The 21,295-nt window shown below is 29.7% G+C and overlaps 2 protein-coding genes and 1 pseudogene across 2 annotated transcripts; all 3 read left to right on the plus strand.

The window, feature by feature from the left end:
• Positions 1-2,725: 2,725 nt before the first annotated feature.
• LOC107845712 (MYB-like transcription factor 4) lies at positions 2,726-4,278 on the plus strand. Its single transcript, XM_047398135.1, has 2 exons — positions 2,726-3,273; positions 3,604-4,278. The coding sequence occupies exons 1-2, from the start codon at positions 3,011-3,013 to the stop codon at positions 4,130-4,132; spliced, it is 792 nt and encodes a 263-aa protein (XP_047254091.1). The 5' UTR covers positions 2,726-3,010; the 3' UTR covers positions 4,133-4,278.
• A 6,052-nt stretch (positions 4,279-10,330) lies between these two features.
• LOC124887790 lies at positions 10,331-11,525 on the plus strand. Its single transcript, XM_047397708.1, has 2 exons — positions 10,331-11,207; positions 11,318-11,525. Exons 1-2 carry the CDS (start codon positions 10,331-10,333, stop codon positions 11,452-11,454), a joined length of 1,014 nt encoding a protein of 337 aa, XP_047253664.1. The 3' UTR covers positions 11,455-11,525.
• Positions 11,526-11,763: 238 nt separating this feature from the next.
• On the plus strand, positions 11,764-15,170 carry LOC124887791 (annotated as a pseudogene).
• The last annotated feature ends 6,125 nt before the right edge of the window (positions 15,171-21,295 follow it).

A 21,295-nucleotide genomic window follows, 5' to 3' on the forward strand; every position in this document is an offset into this window, starting at 1 on the left:
TGTTTTGTTGCGTTTTTCCTTAGAATTTTTGGACTGAATTTTTCCCAAGTTTCAAATAAATTTTCTCCAAAAAGATTAATCTCATCGATCAATCATTTGATAAATTCGAATTCGAAGTCGAGCCGAGCGAGCAATGACGATGGCGCGAGGCACCTCTTAGTTCTTGCCTCACTTACCAAGTGCAGATGTGTTTCTCAATATAAACACATGAAAGTTTCTTTCTCCTACCAATATTCGAAGCCAAAGCCGAGCGAGCGGCGACGGTGCGAGGCACTTCTTAGTTCTTGCCTCACTTACCAAGTGGAAATGTGTTTCTCAATATAAACACATGAAAGTTTTTTCTCCCACCAACGCGGGAGAATTTAGTAGACTTTCATCATTTTGAGCATACTTTCCATTTTAGTGTGGACTCACTTTTGCCTCCACTATTTTTTCTCCATTTTCCATTCACACATTCAACTTGAACCCAACAATCCCAAAATAATTTATCCCAACATAACGAATCTCAGCATAACTTGTCTTCAAACCAAAAGACCCCTTAATCCTTTGTTTGGTTACAAAGCGTGAGATAACATATGTGAAATAACAAAAGTAGCCCTCTATAAATCTTTTTTATACATAACTTTCACATTCATGTATATTCACATAATTTTTATTGCCATTTATAATAACATTCACAACCTTTGCTACTCGTTATTTTTTTTATAATATATTTTTCGTTAAAAATTACACTTTATTCATATATTCAGACATATACGTTGAATTTATTTGACTAATATTTATGTTTACTTATATTTTAATTTCTCTTAAATGTTCGACTCCACTAGCATTGATGAGAATGTATGATATAATGATAACGGCGATGACGATATATAGGCAATTGAAATTTAAATATTAGTATTGCTTTTGTAAGTGTTGGATGCTAACCATTAGAAATTATGAAGATAAGTTTTGTAGTCAAATGTTTAGAAAGGTTGTATGTTGCTAACTAAAAATAAATTAGTTGAGTTGAAGGCTTAGTAACATATTTTCAATTAAATAGTCTGTTAGTTACTTGAAAGTTTATATCTTATACATCAACTAAAATAAAGATAATTATAAATCAATAAAGATAATTGTAATGTTTTACAATATTATATGTGCTTAAATAAAGTGACATAAATAATAAAACACATTAATGCTTTTAACGTAATAACAATAATAATATATTAAGTATAATCCTATAAGTAAAATATGGGGAAAATGGTGTTTAAGTAGATCTTATTCCTACTTTGTGAAGATAGGTGAGTTGTTTTCGATATAGTATTTTTAATGTAATTTTTTTTGTGTGTAAAAAATTTTGTTCTATCAGTATATGTCACACAAATATATCTGGTGATAATGTTGATCCTGATAATTTTTAAAGGGAGAATACTCACAAAAATACTTGAAGTTTGACCGGATTACCAGTTGAGCATACTGAACTTTGCGGGGGTCCTATTACCCCCCCCCCCCCAAACTTTTTTTTTTGTATTTTAATGACATATATCTGCCTACTTGGACCATTGCGTGTAAGTCACACACATTGAGCACGTGAAAAGTGTTAAAAACGTTATAAACTTTTTTTTTGTCAAACAGCCCCTTAATTTTCATTATAAACCTTTATTTTATTTTTTTTCCATTAAAATACTTACATAATTATATATATACTCATCATATACACACACTCCACCTACAGTGAAGAAAGTGACCAAAGATTCAATTCCATAATCCTTCAATTCCATAATCATATATATACTCACTGTATCTTTGATCAATTACACATTCCACGTATAGTGAAGACACTGTGTTGTTGATGTAATTGAAATTGAAATTGATGGGCAGTGTTTTTTTTAAAAAAAAATTGGCTCAAATTGATGTAATTGAATTTAGTGTATTGAAGATGACCCATTTGGAGGAGGTGTGTGGTGAAATTGTGTTTAGTTTCAATTCAACAATGGAGCAACCATGGTGAATAAAATAATATGAATTGGGTGTGTTCAATGATATTGTTCGGATTAGAACTTGACAATTTTCAGTCCATTTTGATCTTTTTATCACTGTTTTTGGCCTTCTAGATCTACCTCTCTTGGAATTTTTTTTGTGTGTAGCTCCCACGTCTGTGTGTGTATGTTGTGGTTTTTTAGAGTGAATTTTCTGTGTGTGTGCATTTTCCGGTGAGGTGAGTGTTTTCCAATGATGTGTGTGTATCTGGGTGTGTGTTGTATGATCTCTGTGAGTGTGTGTGTGTATGTTTTGTGAGGTTTTCGAGAAGATGACCCATTTGGGTGTGTGTGTGATGAAATTGTGTTTAATTTCAATTCAATAATGGAGCAACCACGATGAATAAAATAATATGAACTAACTAAAAGTCAAATTTCAAGAATTAAGAAATAAGATTTTGGTGAAAAATCAAGATTTTTGTGATTACCAATGTTTTGGAATTATTTGTAGTATTACCAGTGTTGTTTGTAGGAGTAATATTGTTGTAATGGTGAAAATGATGAAAATAGAGAAGAAAGGACGCGTGTATCACACCTCCCAATGTCAAATCTGGGTATAGAGTTTCGGGGGTAATAATTCTACTTTAAAAAAGTCTAGGGGTAATAGGATCTCTGCAAAATTCAGTATGCTCCATTGAAAATTTGATTAAAGTTCAGATATTTTTGTGGGTATTATCCTAATTTTTAAAAGAAGAAATGTCTATCAGCCACTCCCACAAACCTGTCTCACCAACTCGCATCTAGAAGCAATTAGGGTGACTACCCCATCCTTCCTCCCCCCTGGATCCCTTTGAGGGAGTCTTTTTTCTATCGAGTCAAAAGCTTATATAACCCCACTTCAATTCTTAAAAAGGCAGGCTTTGATTCTCAAGCACCACCAAATTAAAGCTAAAACTTCCATTATTTCCAATATCCTTCTCTCTCTATTACCATACTACACTTCAAAGAAACAACTAAAAGAGGTACATATTGTTTCTTAAGTTGGCTAAATGGGAAGGTCACCTTGTTGTGAGAAGGCACATACAAACAAAGGAGCATGGACTAAAGAAGAAGATGAAAGACTTATTGATTACATTAGAGCTCATGGTGAAGGTTGTTGGAGGGCTCTTCCTAAAGCTGCCGGACTTCTTCGATGCGGCAAAAGTTTCCGTCTCCGGTGGATTAATTACTTGAGACCTGACCTTAAACGTGGTAACTTCACTGAAGAAGAAGATGAACTTATTATCAGACTCCATAGCCTCCTTGGGAACAAGTATGTTTAACATTTCAATCATATAATTTGCCCTACTTGTTAAATCTTGAAAGAGTTAGACACAAATTCAAATTAAAATTTGATAGGATTCAGTATTTACGCTGTAATCACTCATGAATTACCTATTATACTTTCAAAATTATGACTCTAAAATTTAATATTTCTTTTTTGAATTTTTAGTGATTTTTGTTACATGTACACTTCGTCATTCAAAATCTAAAATTATATTTTTTTTAACCGTTTAAATTTTTAGATGAAATGATTTATGTTGTTCATATGGCATCATGGATTAGTACTAATTATTTTTTTCTTTTTTTTTCCTTATAATAGGTGGTCACTTATAGCAGGAAGATTACCAGGAAGAACAGATAACGAGATAAAAAAATATTGGAACACACATATAAGACGGAAGCTTTTGAGTCGGGGTATTGATCCAACGATACATCTGTCTATCAACGAGCCTACACCGAAAGTGACAACCATTACTTTTGCTGCTGCTGCTGACAGTACAGATGATCATCATCGAGATCAAAAGATAAATATCAAAGCCGAATTTGATGAAACAAGCAACGAAGATAATAATGAAGTTCCAAAAATGTCATGTCTTCCTGACTTGAATCTTGAGCTCAGAATTAGTCCTCCACATCATCAACAACTGGATCATCATCATCAAAGATCAAATTCTTTATGTTTTACATGTGGTTTGGGAATACAAAACAGTAAAGATTGCAGTTGCAATAATACTAATGGAATTGGATGCAGCAATAATATTGTAAGTGTGAACATCGTAACAGGTTATGACTTTTTAGGGTTGAAGACTAATGGTCTATTGGACTATAGAACTTTGGAAACTAAGTGAATGAATCCGTATTTAATATGATGATCTTAATTTGATGTATATGTAGAAAAAAGTACAAGAATGTCAAGAGAGAGTTGAGAATATTACTATTCTAGCTAATTTCTCTTGGTTGTAAACTTTTACTATATAATTACATTTAGTTCAAAGCTCTAAAAATAGTGTAGACGTGTACGCTCATTGTTGTATTCGTTTTCTCATTTTTTGCTTATTTCTTCTTCCTGAGAGAAGCAAAGATGAGTGATCCGCTTTTGCACACGAGAGCTATTTATTCTTCCCTCTTATTCATGTTGGGCATAGAGATTAAGAATTTCTTTCTAAAAAAAAATTAATATGTATGTAAAATATATTCAAAATATATAGAATTGAACTATATATGCACATGATTTCAAAACAAGATGAAAACTAAAAAATAGTTAAATAGAACATGTTTGAAAAATCATAAAGGAAATGAAATTAGATGTAATTATACAATCCAATTCTCAATTAGCGATTGAGAGTTGGGTGCAATTTACGCAATGCTATTATAATGTTACATTTTTAATTTCTTTTTTATTTTTTTATTTATTTTCTTTAAAATTTATTTTTTATTCCTATTATTTTTATTTCTTTTTAAATTTTAATTTTTTTTTATTTTACATTATTTATCTTTGATTTTTTTCTTCTCATTTTTCAATGTTTACTTCTTATAATTTAATATAAATATTTGTATTTTTAAAATTTTCTTCATTTAGCGCATACTCGCATTATTATTCTATTATTTGAATTAAAATATAATTTTATTATTGAATGAGATTATAGACTTTTTTTTTTGAATTATATTTACTTATTGGAATTTTATATAAAAGTATTATGTTCTTTTTTGGGGGGAAATTTTGAATTTATGTTACGTTTTATGTTTCAATTTATTTGTTTTAGTACTGTAGACTTGTTATTTCATAAAGTATGCTATGTCAAACTATGTAATTACATATAACTTTAAATCTCTTTTGGCTTTTCAAACACGTCTTTAACTATTTTTTAATTTTACCTTATTTTGAACTAAGGCATATGTATAATTTAGTGATAATATTTTTTTATAAAAAATAAAAATTACTTTAGTAAAATATTTGCACAAGCTCAATGACAATCCAAGGATGTAACTCCTGATAAATTAATTATATTTTCACAGGTTACTTCATTTTCTCACTTCTTATATATATAAAAAAAAAAAAAAAAAAAAGTTGATATCAACCGAGGTCCAGTAAGATAAAGTACCCACGATTCAACTCCTAAACAATAATTATGAAGGTCAAGATGAGATTATAAATATTTGAGGGTGGGTGATTTTCTAGCTAAAGTAAAGCGGCGAGGGGAAAAAGTGGCAAATTTGAAGGTTTTGGAGAATTTGTTCAAATGAGATGGTTTTATGGCCAAATCTTAACCATTTCATAAAGTTCAGAGGTAAGATTGAATCATTTTATATAATTCAAGAATAAATTTGACAACATTTTTTATAAAAAAAAGCTCACATATTAAAATGTTTCTGCTGTTGGACAATAAGAACAAATTTAATTTTGTGACAAAAGTGAATCTGACCTCAACTATTAAGAGAGAGCATATTTAAATTATTTTGAAAAATTTAGAGGTAAATTCAAACTTTTTTCCTTATTTGATTTCTAAAAAGAGAAAAATGACCTTTCTATAACAAACTAAAAAGAAAAGTTATCGCACATAAAATTAGGAATATATCTCATTTTTGTTTTAATAATTGTAATTTTTCTCGATTTATCTGATAATACTATCTAAAATATTTAATTAACAATAAAATAGATGATTCGATTTATTATTATTGTTGTTATTATTTCACTTATTAATAAGTGAAGCTTTTGGTCGTCCACCAAAAGGGTAACTTTGTAAATGTATGTTGTTAATAAGTGAAGCTTTTGGTCATCCACCAGCTCTTTCTTCTCCTCTTCCAACTCATGGTCCAAAAGCAACTTTTGCTTCTGCTCTTTCATCAGTTTCTCTTCTCCCATTTACCCCAAGATGTTTTCTCTTTCATCACTCTCTTCTTTATATTGCTTCTGTTTACTCCTAGGTGTTATTTGGTTATTATAGATTTTAGTTCTGAATTCGATGTTGTTTTATTATTTTCTTCATTTATATCAACGATTTTATCTGTTCTAGGTCATTTGTGGTTACTTTTTTATTTTTCTGAGTGTTGCGTGTTTGTATTTTCACTTTCTTATGTTTTCATTAAGGAATGTAAGATTTTGACTTTGATTTTTGAAATTGGAAGTTTGAGTTCAAGATCGATGGACCAAACAATTGAAAGGTTGCCAATTACACATTGGATTTTCTTTATCAGTTCAATAGAAAGAAACAAATGACTCCAATAGTGGAATATAGTCGACAATCATCTTTGGGTGACTCACACTTAAGGTAAGGAATGAACTTCTCTATTCCTACGTATTGGCAATTTTTTGATGTCTGTAGCTGCAACCCACTAGGTACGAGGTGGTACGATTTGGAGAAGCAATTGAAGGAAATCTGCTCACATAACATATGATTCTTTTGTTGTATAAGGTTTTTGTTAGTATAGTTTGGAATCTGCTTTTTTGGATATCCAATCTTTGTTTTACAGTTTGAATTCATTCATAGTTTTCTTTTGCTATGTAGTGTGATTTGGTCACTGTTCGGACAACAAAGGGATTGCTTTGAAATTCCCTTAAGAGGAATATTGCTCTACCATTTCATACAAATGTCGATCAATAAAAGGTATTAGTCCGTGAAAGGAAGGATGGTGTAACGAGAATATTGAAAGTTCTGTATAATCTGAAGTAATTTAATTTGTCTATTTTTTTAAGGTCTGATCTTCAAGTTCCAAATGATCATAGTTCATGCATGTTATATTATTTTGTGATGTATAACTTACTATTATCAGGTTAATGAGTTTAGGAGTGCAATAGAGGTGTAAAGATGGCTCACAAATTCTATGACAATGAGTTTAGCTTTCAAAAGTGAGTGCCTAACAAGATACGGATGCACAAGTCCTGAAATTTAAGATCAAAACATTGTTGTATAAGATATGACTCAAATTTTACAAATTTAATAAGCAAGAATATCAGTCACTTGATGTAACTTGAAGTTCCCCTGTATCATCCTTTTATTTTTCAGTAATTACTTGTACATATGAGTTGAAGCTAACATGATTCTTGGTCTCTCTCTAGGCGGAAGATAATTTTTTTTTGTAAGATGCTTTCGAGTATGTCTTTAGAATCTTGAAATTCTGAATATTGTTGTACTTATTCTATTACTGAAGATAACTCTTATTAATTTTTTTCCTTGTTTAGTCATCTGGTACTTATAAAAGTCATAACAAATATTTAATGATCCTTATGCTATCAAAACAGGTCATCTATTTTGATAGTCTTTGTAGGTTATATCTTGCATTGCATCCTCTTTTATATTCTTAGTAAAGCATTTCTTAATTTTCTTATTGTAACTATTGAATGTCTAATGCAGGTTGGTGTGAAGGAAAACTTTAAGTTTAAGGTGAGTGTTCAACTAGCGTAACTTGGATTAAATTGTTCCCAAATAGCTCAACTTAAACACATAGTGCTACAAGTATTTACCAGCAAATCAAATTTAGATTCGACTGACAACGACAATTGATGTCGGATGGAAGAGTTACACCATTAAATAAATATGTAGGCAACTTTGATCAGTTGGATTCAAGGTATAACGATTCTTGATGCTTAATTTTGAAGAGAGTGGAGTGGAGAGATAGTCATGATGTATGTCAGTTTATCTTTTCCTCAGTCATCAACATTTGAACCCTCGCTCGGCACAAGTAAAAGACAATTGTTGCCTTCCACCTTTAGCTTCTCTTATCATTATTCTGTTCACAAAAATGTCAGTTGGATAGAAAACGATGTCATTTTATGACTTGTGATTCCTCCTCTGAGCTTCCGCTTCATCCTTTCCCTATTGACCAGGTAAACCTACTTACTTCATTGTTTCCTTTTCTCGTTTCCTGTCTTTTCTTTTTTGTGGACGTTTCTCTGTTTAGTGAACTTATCATTTTCTTCAAGTAAAATTGATAGTTAAGTTAGTTAGATTTTGCATTTTTTGGGTAAAGTTTGAGGTTGTTTACAAGCTGAAGCTGAAGACCCTTGTTTTGCATGCAGGTATTAGCCTATGTTGCTTGAATGCGGCTATTTTACCGTCAAACCTATCTCAACACGAGACTGAGGCGGGGACGGGTGCTTTTGTCGTCTCTGATTCGATCAACCTATTTCGGAGACGTTGACCAAAATTAAAAAAAAATTGAGTGGAAACATTGAATAATTAATCGGAAACTAACCTAAAAAAATCTCGATCAACGACTACTAGAACAGAGACGACGTTGTCGATGTGCTGTCGTCGAAAATCACCGTCGACGTTGCCATAAATCATCGGAGCAGTTGTCGTACCACCTTAGGATATCAGAAATCATCATCGTACCACCTCAGGGTACCGATTTACAGTGACGGTTGTCGTACCAATTGTCGGAGCAGTTGTCGTACCAGTTGTCGGCGTTTACAGTGAAGGTTTTTTTTTATGTCAAAACTGTTTTGAAACTGTACTGGATCTTTCTTTTTGTTAATTTTAATTAATAATGAATGCTTTTACTATTAATAATAAATTAATATGTTGCCTTTGTCGGTCCCTTAGTAAGGAAAACTTATGTTGGTCAATGTATTTTATTTTGATAGTATTAATTTAAGTTCTTAATTATATTACTTTTTATTTTAGTAAATAAACATGAATTGTAATTTTGGAAAAAGTTTTTAATACAAATACTATTCCTAATTAAAAAGTAAAATCAAAAGACAAAAATAACTAAAAATAATAAATTAACTAAAATAAATAAATCCTAATCCCTATGTGTCAAGGAACATTAAATTGATTTTAATTGGGAAAAGTCTAAAATTGTCTTCATCCATAACATCATAAATAAAACGTCTGTCCAAAGAAATTTTAACTTAAAAATTTGATTATTCTCTATTAAATAACATGACATCATCTGCATCGGGTAGTCAAAAGAAAAAAGGTCCTATGAGACCAACAAAAAGTATTGGAGTAGATTTTGATGACAATCCACTGTGGAATCATGTAAAAGTAATTTCAACTGCTCCCAATGGTGGTGGAAATAGAACATGGCCATGTAACTATTATAATAAACAAGTTACTGGATCATATAATAGAGTCAAAGCATATCTGTTAAGATTATCGGGTCAAGGAGTTTAAATATGTAGCGAAGTTCAAGGTGATACATTGAGAATGTTGAAGATGGAGCACGAACAAACTGAAAAGAAAAAATCTTTGGTTCAAGTTAATGCAAGAAAAAAAGCTGATTATGTATCTCTACCGGAGGACATTGATTTACTTCAACATAAAAAAAAAAAGGAAGAGTATAGAAAGTGGAGCTATAGGAAAATCTTTTGACATCCATGAAAGAAATACCGCCGACAAATTAGCGGCTAGAATGTTCTACGCATCAGGTTTATCGTTCAATCTTGCCAATTCTCCATACTTTAAAAAATATTCAAAATTTTTAGCTGAAAATTTCATCCCCGATTATATTTCCCCATCATATAATAGGTTGGGAATAACTCTTTTAGATCAAGAAAAGACTCACATTAATAGGAAGTTGCAACCAAATAAAGATACATGGAAAAAAAATTGTCGATTTGTTCGGACGGATGGTCTGATACTAAAAGACGGCCTTTGATCAATATATTGGCATCATCTAGTGGGGGTCCAATATTTTTAAATTCAATAAATTCTAGCGGGTGCACGAAGGGTGGAGAATATATTATTAATTTGTTTCTTGAAGCAATAGAGAAAGTAGGTCCAAATAATGTTGTTCAAGTTATTACAGATAACGCAAGTAATATGAAACTTGCCGATACTATGGTGGAGGAAAAATATCCTCATATATTTTGGACTCCTTGTGTTGTTCATTGTTTGAATCTAGCTTTGAAAAGTATGTGCCAACCATCTGATAAATCATCTCACTTTGCTAATTGCCAATGGATCTTAGAGTTACTTAGTGAAGTGAGTAATTTGAAAAACTTTGTTGTGAATCATGACATGGCACATGCAATTTTTCAAAAACATTCAGATTTGTGTTTATTGAAAGTTGGTAAAACAAGATTTGCTTCATATGTTATTATGACGACTCGTATTCGCAAAGTGAAATTTTCTTTAGAGAAGATGGTCATGGATGATGAATGGAAGAATTATAAGGGGGATAAGGGAATTGGAGCCAAAACTCGTGCAGTAAAATTCTTTATAATGAATGATGAGAAGTGGGATAATATTGATTACTTTTGGAAGTTTACGGAACCTATTGTCGATATGCTTAGAGATGCTGATCTAGATGGTCCAAAATTACACCTTATTTATGATATGTGGGACTCAATAATTGAGAAGGATAAAAAAATAATTTTTGAGCATGAGGGAGAAAATCTTATTTCTGGCCAATCAAATTTTTTTAATTCCATTCATGGTGTTCTAGTGGCTAGGTGGAACAAAAAAAACACCCCTTTACATTGTATGACACATTCTTTGGTCCCCAAGTACTATCATCAATCATGGCTTCAAGGAGAAAATGAAATTCAACGGGTAGCTCCTAATGAAGATTTAGAAATTGCATCGAATAGAATAAAGTGTTTTCAAAGGTACTTTGATTCTAATCAAATGACACAAGTTTCATTGGAGTATGGAAAATTTTGTACCATGGGTGATTATTTTGGTGAGCCTCATGTGATTGATATTATGGAGTATGAAGATCTTCTTTCTTGGTGGGAAAATCATGGTGTCTCGACTCCACTTTTGCAACAGTTAGCTTACAAGTTGCTTACTCAACCGGCTTCTTCCTCTTGTTGTGAAAGAAATTGGAGCACATATTCTATGATCCACAACATCAAGAGAAATAAGTTAGCAACTTCAAGAGTCGAAGATTTAGTGTTTGTCCATTATAATCTACGATTGTTATCTCGTAAGAAAGAGAAATATATAAATGGGCCAAGCAAGTATTGGGATGTAGGTATGTCTACATTTTCTTTATTAGTTTCTCAATTATTTATTTTGAATGATAATTTTTTCTTTCTTTGTATAAAAACATTTTAATATATACTTTCTTTTTAACTTATTTAGGTGGAGATCAATTTGAAGTTGAGGATACAATTAATAATTTAACCGAGCTATCAATAGATGAACCTCAATTGGAAGGAGTGTTTTTTGATGAAGAATTTGAAGATTTGGAAGAAGTTGAAGAAGACGCAGAAGAGTAGTTAACTTAAGTAACTTGATTGTGGACATTTCTTTTTGTTCGTTAGTTTTGAATTAATGTCTTAAGTTTGGATGTTTTCTTGTGTTTGTTTAATAATCTTTATAACTCTATATTTATAATATTTAATTCTTTTTAGCCGAATCCCCGCACCCGTATCCACACTCGGATTCGGACCCCCAAATCTTAAAATTTATATTTAGACGAATCCGACTCTCAAATTCGCACTCGTCTCGAATACCCACACCCGAGTTTGAACAACATAAGTATTAGCCCCTTCAGAGAAAAAAACACTATATTTGTATGAAGCAAGATGCTTGGCACTGTTAGAGCAGGTACAACATATAAACTTTTTCATCTTCCTTTGTGATGATCGAATCAGTGAAGAAGCTAAGCATAATGGCTTAGTAATTTCCAACTTAATATTCTATAACCCATAAATTAATCTGTGCATATACCCGAATAACTCATTTCTACTGGCCACGTAACTATATATCTAGATAATATTAGAAAAAAAAATAGTTGTGGTCTTTCTGTTTTAATGATTACTTTATAAACAATTTTCTTACTATTTGATCACCTGCACAATGTGATTGGATCCCACCTATGTTAGATCCCTACAATTATCTTTGCATGAGAGTGTTATTGGTGTAATATGTGAAATAGATATTGTTGAAAACTTGAGAAGAGTAGTAAATAAATCGAATATTCTCACAAATATTATCTTTTTTATGAGTAGTGTCTATCAAAACATTCTACCTTAACCACAGTTAGTTTCTCCTGCTCATTTTTGCAGTCTCATTTAAAGAAGTAGTTCTTTGTGCAATTTGTTCTAGATCCTATAGTCATCAATGATACATCATGAGAAATATCTTTTGCTACCAGATACGGTTGCTTGGTTGCAATAGAGAAAGTGAGTTTACTTGTTTTGCTACTCTAAAACATTATCAAATAGAACTCACAATAATTGAGATCTTCACTATGTTGAGCAGGTTGAGAAATTGGAGATTGGTGCATTGGTCTTTATTAGTGGTGTAGTCAGTGTCAAAATTTTGAAATTTGAACAGTTGAGACCCGACGTGGTAATTCTCCTACATGGCTGCTGACACATTTTTCTATCTAGGAAAAATGGTGGTAGATAGAATCACTTTAACCATTTCAAAGGACTTGGAATAATGAGTTTCTACTAAATGACTTATTTTTGTATTGCCTATATATGTACAATACTGTACTATAACAATTAAACACCTGAAGATGGAGTTGGACAAAGGACTTCTACAGATAAAGGTAAATTTAGTTTTTGCCAATTATGTGCAATGTATGTTTTTTCTAGGAAGTAACCAGAGTCGTGACACTCTACATGTGTGGTCTGGTTCTTCCCAAGCCATTTTTTTTCCAATTCAATTGTTAGATACTAAAAAATAGTATGGGAACAAAATCTTTCAACCAAAGTTCGACGAAAAAAGGTACTAAGAGTCAAGAGATGTCAAAAATAGGGTATGGAGCGAGGTACGACCAATTCTCTTTGTTAATGTTCAGCTTACTGATGGTAAAATAAGGGTATTCGACTTTACGCTTTAATAAATAATAGGTAGTTACACCAACCGAGTAAGTTATTTAATGGCATACGGCCTAGGGGATTATAAGTAGTATAGAATCCACTTCATGTTTCTTGTAGCATCATTTTCCATGAATATTGGCTTAAGCACTATAGACACTCTTATGCTCACAATCAGAATATCCAAGAAGATCTTCACTTTGACATAATTTGTAGGCAGAACCGTACTTGATATGTGTGGTTATACCATTGCTGGACAATATTCCCCACAGTGATATAGAGCTAAGTTCCAAAGTTTTGGAGATAAAAAAAGCTCTCCATAATTTGAATTGCTTGGAAATAAAGCTGAAGGTTCTCCTTTCTCCCTCTCTCTTCTCTCTGTGTGTCATTTATCATCTTCGGGAAGCATTGCAGTTAATTAGCAAATATTTCTTCAGGCTCCTCACGATGCTTTGTTGCAAACTTAACCGTGAACTCTTTGAGATGTTATGAGAATACACATGTTCTGGATTGTGACAACAGCTTCATTCTACCTCTTGCTGAGCTTGTATCATCTGCAGTACTTCAGACTGTCTCAAATAAGTATTCAGTCTCCAAGTATATCTATGAATTATGCATAAACCTCATTTGTATCCAAGACATTTGACATCTTCTAAATGAATTGGTATCATGTCTCCGTTATAGGTCTAACTTAGCTCTATAAATAACCATATATTAAAACTCTAGCTTCAGCAATGCTTTTGGTAGTTGTTGCATTCTGAAGTCCTTTAAGGTCTGTTGGTTATAAATATGTGAGCATGTAATCACTGTTCATTCAAAACTCAACGTTTTGCCAACTCTTGAAACAATTTGCACTGAATTGAAATGCCCCGTTGAACTGGATTATTATATACCTTTGACTAAATTTAGCTGGGAAAGCAAAATCTAGACTATTATTTTGACTCCTCTTATCTACCTCATTTGATCTCTTATTCAGGATAGCTAGCTCCTTGTTTGAGGCATAAATTTGTTCATATCTAAATATTTTGGAGCAAACAAAGTTTATTTCGGGTTAGAGCAAATCACCATAATACTTGAAGGCATATTAACAGTAATATAATAATTTCAGAGTTTGCAGATGAAGATCAATGCTCTCATTTGTCATGTCACTCTTTTTTTCCTTTTGTGCTTCAGCTTACCAAAGGCTTTAGTTAGATCTTTCCGTAAATAAAGGGGAAATGGCTTAAGAAATATCCGAAGGACAAGCAAAGGGACTTTAATAAGCAGCAAGAAACATATCTTCTCCATTCTTGTTTCTATGTTGAACAAAAAAGAAACAAGATCCTTGCTACTACATCTCGCTCCTCATCATATTTTCTCAACCAAAAGGGGTAACCCAACAATGGGTATTTCACTAAATGGTACAAGATATAGCATGCATATGTAGTTATGAATTGTGATGGTAGAAACCATTAGGAGCAGTCTGATATTCGATAAAGCAAATTGATGATCTATTATGTTTGTTTCTAATTTTTCAATCTTGCTTTCTTCCCTTCCACAAGATATAATTCCCATAAATTATTTGACTTATTTCGATGTTATTTGAAAGTGGTATTACATTTGCTTACATGTGTATCTCCATTGCAACATGACTCTTGTTTGTCTAGCTTTAGGTTGAAGAGAAAATTAGATACATTTATAGCGTTTTAGCATAAGTATATATTTTTGGGTGATTTAATTTATCCGAAAAAATTTTCAACTTTCAGGTGATTTATCAAGGAATATTTTGTGAACAATATTGAATTCTTTGATGTTGCTGTGATTTTATGGTAAATTTAAAAGGTCTCGAGGACTTGGAAGTTGTCACACGAAAGGCTGAAACTCAAGAACGCGAAGACTGTAGTGCAGAAAATAAATTGTAGTTCTTTTTTTCAAATATTTTGACCTTGCACTTTTTAACTTACTGTACACGTCCAAATGGGGCCACTTTGTACAATGATATGTAAACATGTTCGTGCTCAGTACGGGCATAGATCATCTAGTATTATTACTATTGATAAGTTTTATCGTCGTCCTTATCTTATGTGGCCCATTGTGATGAATCTTGGATATGTGATATATGTATAATGTATGTACACGCGTCCAATTTTGAAGGCCTCAATTAGACCCATTATTTTCTCTTCATTACTTTTTTCTTTTCCCTCTTCTTTTCTACGTGTAGATTCGTTTATTCTTTCTTCTTTTTCAGGTCGAGAAAATTTATATTGGTAGTTGTATGTCTCTACGTGGGGTTGGTCATGTTGGGGGCAACTGGATAAGCAGTGATAGGATGAGAAGAAAAGAAGATTTGGCAAGGGGTTGGCAACCGATCTCCTCTGTTGTTACTTATAATAAGTTAGCATGATGTTTGTGCTAAGTTTCAGTTCAAATTAATGATAAAAAAAGATAAAATTTAATTTTAAAAAGATATAACTTAAATTATATTTTTATTTCATAGTTAATTTAATTTATTGATACGTTAATTATGTTTTATCTGATAAATTATTATGATTATTAAACAAAAATGTTATATAATTGAATAACTTTTAAAGGACTTTATTTATGAGAAAGAAAGTATGAAGGATAATTAGCAAATGTGAATAGACGTAGAATTTAATTTAAAATAAACAAATAGTGTGTCAATATGTTTTTTTTTTTAATAAAAAAATAATCATATTTGATGAATTTTTGGGGAAAAAAAAATTCTCTAGAAAAATAAGTTTTTGTAGACTTATAAAAATGACTTCGTGAAAATAGAAAAATTATATTCTGCATTTCACATTCATTGAGCTCTGCACTCTTCGATACACCTTGTCTTCGCCCCTGTCGGTAGCTTCCACCCCATATCAACCTCTCATAGTACTTAACTAAATTATATATAAATAATTTTTAAATAACATTTTATGTACATACCGAATATAAGAAAATAAGTAAGAAAATATCTAATTTTTTTAAAAAATATTTTTAAAATAATATTTTTTATTAAATATATGTATATATATATATATATATATATTTGTACAAAACACACCCAAAAAGAGAATAAGTATTATTATAAAATAATAAATGCTCTGATTGAAATGAGACTGTAACTTTAAAATTGTACAAATTTTACTAAAATGTAAAACAATAAATATGCACTCTATCTATTCAATTTATTTTACATTTTTTGATTTGGTACTTCTATTAATAATAAACTATGTAATAGGAGTTTGTTTATTCATTTCGATAATTGTATTCTGAAAGTATATGACTGGCAACTTTTATGTTGTATAGTTACTTCATGATAAGAGTAATATTAGAAGAGAATAATAAACCTCTCTTTATTTTCTAAAATAATAAGTAAAAAGAAAATTTTATTTTTAATACAAGGGTCAAGCAAAATGCAAAAGAAAGAGAAAAGGGTACTTTCTCAATTCCTTCCTACTTCTTTCTTTGGCTTGACAAATAATTTAAGAATTTAATATATTAAAAATAAAATATATGAAATTATTCTTATTAATCATATTTTAAAAATTTAAATTTGACTACTAATATTTTATGTGATTACTTGGTAATAATAATAATCATAATTTAAAAATAAATTATAAATCTTTTGTAATTTACTAAAATAAATAAGTAAAAAAAATTATTAATTTTTAATATAATAAATAAGTAAAAAAGAACAAGTAATCTAATAAGAAATAAGAAGAGATTTATAAATAATAATTAACAAAATTACTATGTATAGTTTAAATATCCAAATAAAAGTATTAAAAATAATAAATGAGGACAAATATAATAACATGTATGAAAAAATAATAAACATGTGTGGCTATTTCATTGCACCAAAAAATTTGTGAGGACTATCAAAAGGAAGGTTCTCCCTTATATATAATTATAATAATATAGGAAAGATTTTTCTTATCCTTTCCGGTCCATATTAGTAGTCATATTTCATTTTTTAAAAGTTAAAATATTTGAATTTTAGTTAATATTTTTTTTATATTGAATTAATATGAGAAAAGTTATAACTTGTAATACTTATCATATTGACTTTGAATATCTAAAGTTTAGTTGTATAATATTAATTTAATTTAATTTAATTTAATTTCAAAAATTAGTCATCGACTCTCAAAAGTTGAACAACATATCGGCAGCTAATTTAGAATAGAGAGGTATATTCATAAAATTTAATTTGTAGTAAAAACTTATATATATTATTTTTAAAATTACGATTCACTCTACTTATAATTATGTTGAGTTTTTAAAGTAATTTAATCTATATCTATATCTATAATATATTAAAAGTGTGAAAACCATTAGAAAAGTGATTTGAACTTTTTACCCTTCATTAAAAGACTCTTCTTTAGATAAAATTTTCTTTTCACTATTTTTTTAATTTATTATTTAATTATTTTTTATTATATTAACTAGACATCCCAAAATATGTAGGACTCCTAAAATATATGGTAGGAGAACGTTAAACTAGCTATGCTAAGAAGTTCAACAAAACAGTACAAAAATCCAAAACCTTAATAGTTTAGGACAATTCTCCTTTACAAATTATATATATAATACCCAATCCTCTGCGTACGTATCATATGATATATGGTTACACATTTCCTCAAACTCGGCTGCCACCTTTTCTCTACAACTGTAAGATTCTTTCTTTGACCAAAAAACAACAGAAAGAAAAAAAAAATTCTTATATTTGATTGAAAACTCTCTTGTAACGATTTTTGTGCTGTGTTGTTACTTGCTCTATAGTGTATATAATGTGTAATTAATAAGTTAATTTGTAGTAATTGAGTTGAGAACGTGATGTATATATCACGTTCAAATTTTAGCAGAGACAAAAAAAACACTAGGCGATTTCTTTCTACGTACTCTAGTTTTGGTGAATAAAGTTAACTGATAGTTATTGCAATGAGAAGTGGCAGGTATCCTGACTCGGACCATGGTCATTAAAAAAAAGTTAATTTGGAGGATGTAAACTTTTTTCTTTAGTTTCTTTGGGGATTATTATTATGTATTCTTATGTTAGTTGTTTCAGGAAGAAGCCTATTTGTTCTATATTTTTAGTCTGCGGGTGTTCAAAAATAGTCTCTCTACCCCATGAAAAGTAGGTTAAGGTCTACTATTAAAGTTTTTAGCTTTTTGGAAAGCATATGTTTACATGACTCTGTTCTGCATTTTTTTTTTTTACAATGAAGAAGTAGGTTAAGGATTGCCTATTGGGGAATATGATTGATGCTCATCTAACTTGATTCTATTGCATGTCTAGATTGATGGATGCTTGATTTTCTAACCCTCAACTTCTTCACTGTTTTTGTCAGCATAATAGAATTCAACATGTGTATGTATATATATCTTCTTTGTTTTCATTCAAAATCATTCTTTGGGTCAAAATTTTCGCTCAAACAAGAATTAGTTGGATCAAAATCAAAACTTTGTGATCACTATTATATTTATTTTTTTTAGTTTACAGGTCGTAAATGAATGTCTGTAATTTTTTGTGTAAAGGTTAGGTTTGATTGTATTGTTTTGATATCTTTATTATCTTATTATTTTATTTTAATTTATAGATACTAGATGAATGTGGGTCGGCTTTGAAAAATTCTTTAGATAAAGGCTAGGTTTAATTGTATTATCGTAATATCTCTATTAGTTTGTTATTTTGTGGTAGTTTACAGTTCGTAGATGAATCTTAATCGGGTTTGAGATTTTTTTGTGTGTAAAATTTAAGTTTAATTGTATTGTTTTGATATCACTTTTATCGCATTATCTTGTTGTAGTTTACAGGTAATAGATAAATGTTGGTCGGTTTTAAGGAATTTTTTTTATGTAAAGGTTAGGTTTAATTATATTATTTTGATATCTCTATTATCGTATTATTTTGTTATTGTTTACAAGTGGTAGATAAGTGTTAGACAACTTTGAGAAAATTTTTGTACGTAAAAATTAGATTTAATTGTATTATTTTGATATCTCTATCATTGTATTATTTTGTTGCAATTTGCAGATGGTAGATGAATACCGATCGACTTTTAAAAATATTTTTGATAAAGATTAGGTTTAATAAATAAATTCTCCATCTTTACATACTCAAAAAATATTAAATTTAATTATTATATTCATCTTTATTATTTAAATAAATATCCTATTTAATATAATATTTGAATTCATTAAAGCGAGATACACGCGCAAGACGCGTATACCTAAACTAATTGATACTACATGCGTGCATAAGCTAACAACTATCCATAACTCCACCAAGTATTATTCTAGTCATGACCTAACTAACCTGCCATTCCCCTCTAGGCTCTACTCCCTAAATTTACTTTTCTTTTCACTTCCAAAGTATTGTGGGATTTTCTACTCTGTGTTTTAAGGATTATTTGTTTTACTTTTCATCACAAAGGGGTAATGATTATAGTTCGTAGTTTTTGTGTATATATATGCAAATTGCATTTCAAATAATTAGGACAACTTCCATCATCTAAGGGTGCTAATCTGCTTACCTCCTGCTACGGACGGTCCAATGTTGATCTTTAAAATTTTTACATTATGTATAATTCTATTTTTAGTTAAAACTTTTATTTGTTTGATTGATAAATTCTAAGTTAGACATATATTATTATATTTAAATTGATGAAATTTGTATAACAATATCTTAAGTTATTAAAACTTTTATGGCACTAATAGTCAATTATATTTTTTAAATAATTTATTTTTTTAGTTACTGTGATTTATAATTTTTTTTCTTCTGTTCTACTAATTAGAAGTGACATAGTAAAATTATTATAACAAATACTTGTGAATTTTTTTTAAGTAGTCCCAATAAGGCTCAAGTTAATTTAAAATATCAAAAAATAATTTATATTTTTTAAGTAGTCACATATAAGACGTTAAGTTAATTTAAAATATCAAAAAATAATTTATCATTTTATGTCTATTTTATTTTTATTAAATATTATTAATTTTTTAATACTTAAATGACTTATAAAAATATCAAAAAATGATTTATTATTTTATATCTATTTTATCTTTATTTATTAAATATTATCAATTTTATAATACTTTTTTTTTTTGGTAACTAACATGATTTTATTAATCACCAAAGTAAACATTACAGATTAAAGCACAACTTAACAAACTCAGCTGGCTATACTCACAGAAAAGGGAAAAGACAAAGATCCTAATCAATCAACTAGAAGGGAACAAAAGACCACTCGAGGTAATAGTCAAGCTAGCTAGAAACGATAATTATGCAGAAGAGTACTGATTGTTGGTTTAGCTCTAGTAATGCAGGTGTAAGCTAATTCTTTTGCAAGGTTGTAACATGTCCTCTGTTTTCCCTCAAATATTCTGTGGTTTCTTTCAATTCAGAGAGTGTGTACACATTCAGCAAATACAAGTTTGAAGATTCTTGCTCCCTGTGATCTTCCTTTAACATTCTTTATGACTTATATTAAATAATTATGGATATAGTAAAATCACGATTGAAGCAGCTAAAACAGTTATGTCATAAATATCTATTTTCAATTTTTTATTAAATATTTTTAATTTTTTAATACGTAAATATCTTATAATAATAGGGGTAATATAGTAAAATCATAGTTGAAACAGTTAAAGAAGGCATATCAACCATGAGCAGCCTGCATCAGCTACTTCTTTGCCAATTATTATATAGGATAATATGTTGGGATAATTGAAATTATTCCGTCCTTTAATTAAACATTATAAGTTTAAACTTTGAAAATCAAGTTATTTTATTCTCCTATATAAGAAGTGGGAGTGGAGCTGCTCAAGCAGATCCCACTCCGTCTTCATGTCTGATTATCGTAATTTTATCTATTTGCTTTGTGATTTTATTATATCATTTTTAATTAATTATTATATGTCATATATGTATTAAAAATTAATAATATTTAATTAAAAAATAAAATAGATATTTATGACATGTCTGCTTCAGTTGCTTCAACCGCACTTTTACTATATCATCCCGAATTAATTATTATAACTCATCTAAGTATTAAAAAAATTAATAATATTTAATATTAAATTAACTTGACGTCTTATATGAGGTCCCCTTAATTTTTTTACGCAAGTAATTTTATAATAATTTTGCTATATAACTTCTAATTAATTATTATAAGTCATTTAAGATATGTCTGCTTTGTTGTTTCAATCATGAATTTATTATATCACCGCTAATTTATTATTATGACCATCTAAACATTGTGTCACTTAAATTGGAATAAAGTAAAAAATATTATAAATCACA

Source organism: Capsicum annuum, chromosome 10 (genome assembly GCF_002878395.1).
Source record: "Capsicum annuum cultivar UCD-10X-F1 chromosome 10, UCD10Xv1.1, whole genome shotgun sequence".
NCBI lineage: Eukaryota > Viridiplantae > Streptophyta > Magnoliopsida > Solanales > Solanaceae > Capsicum > Capsicum annuum.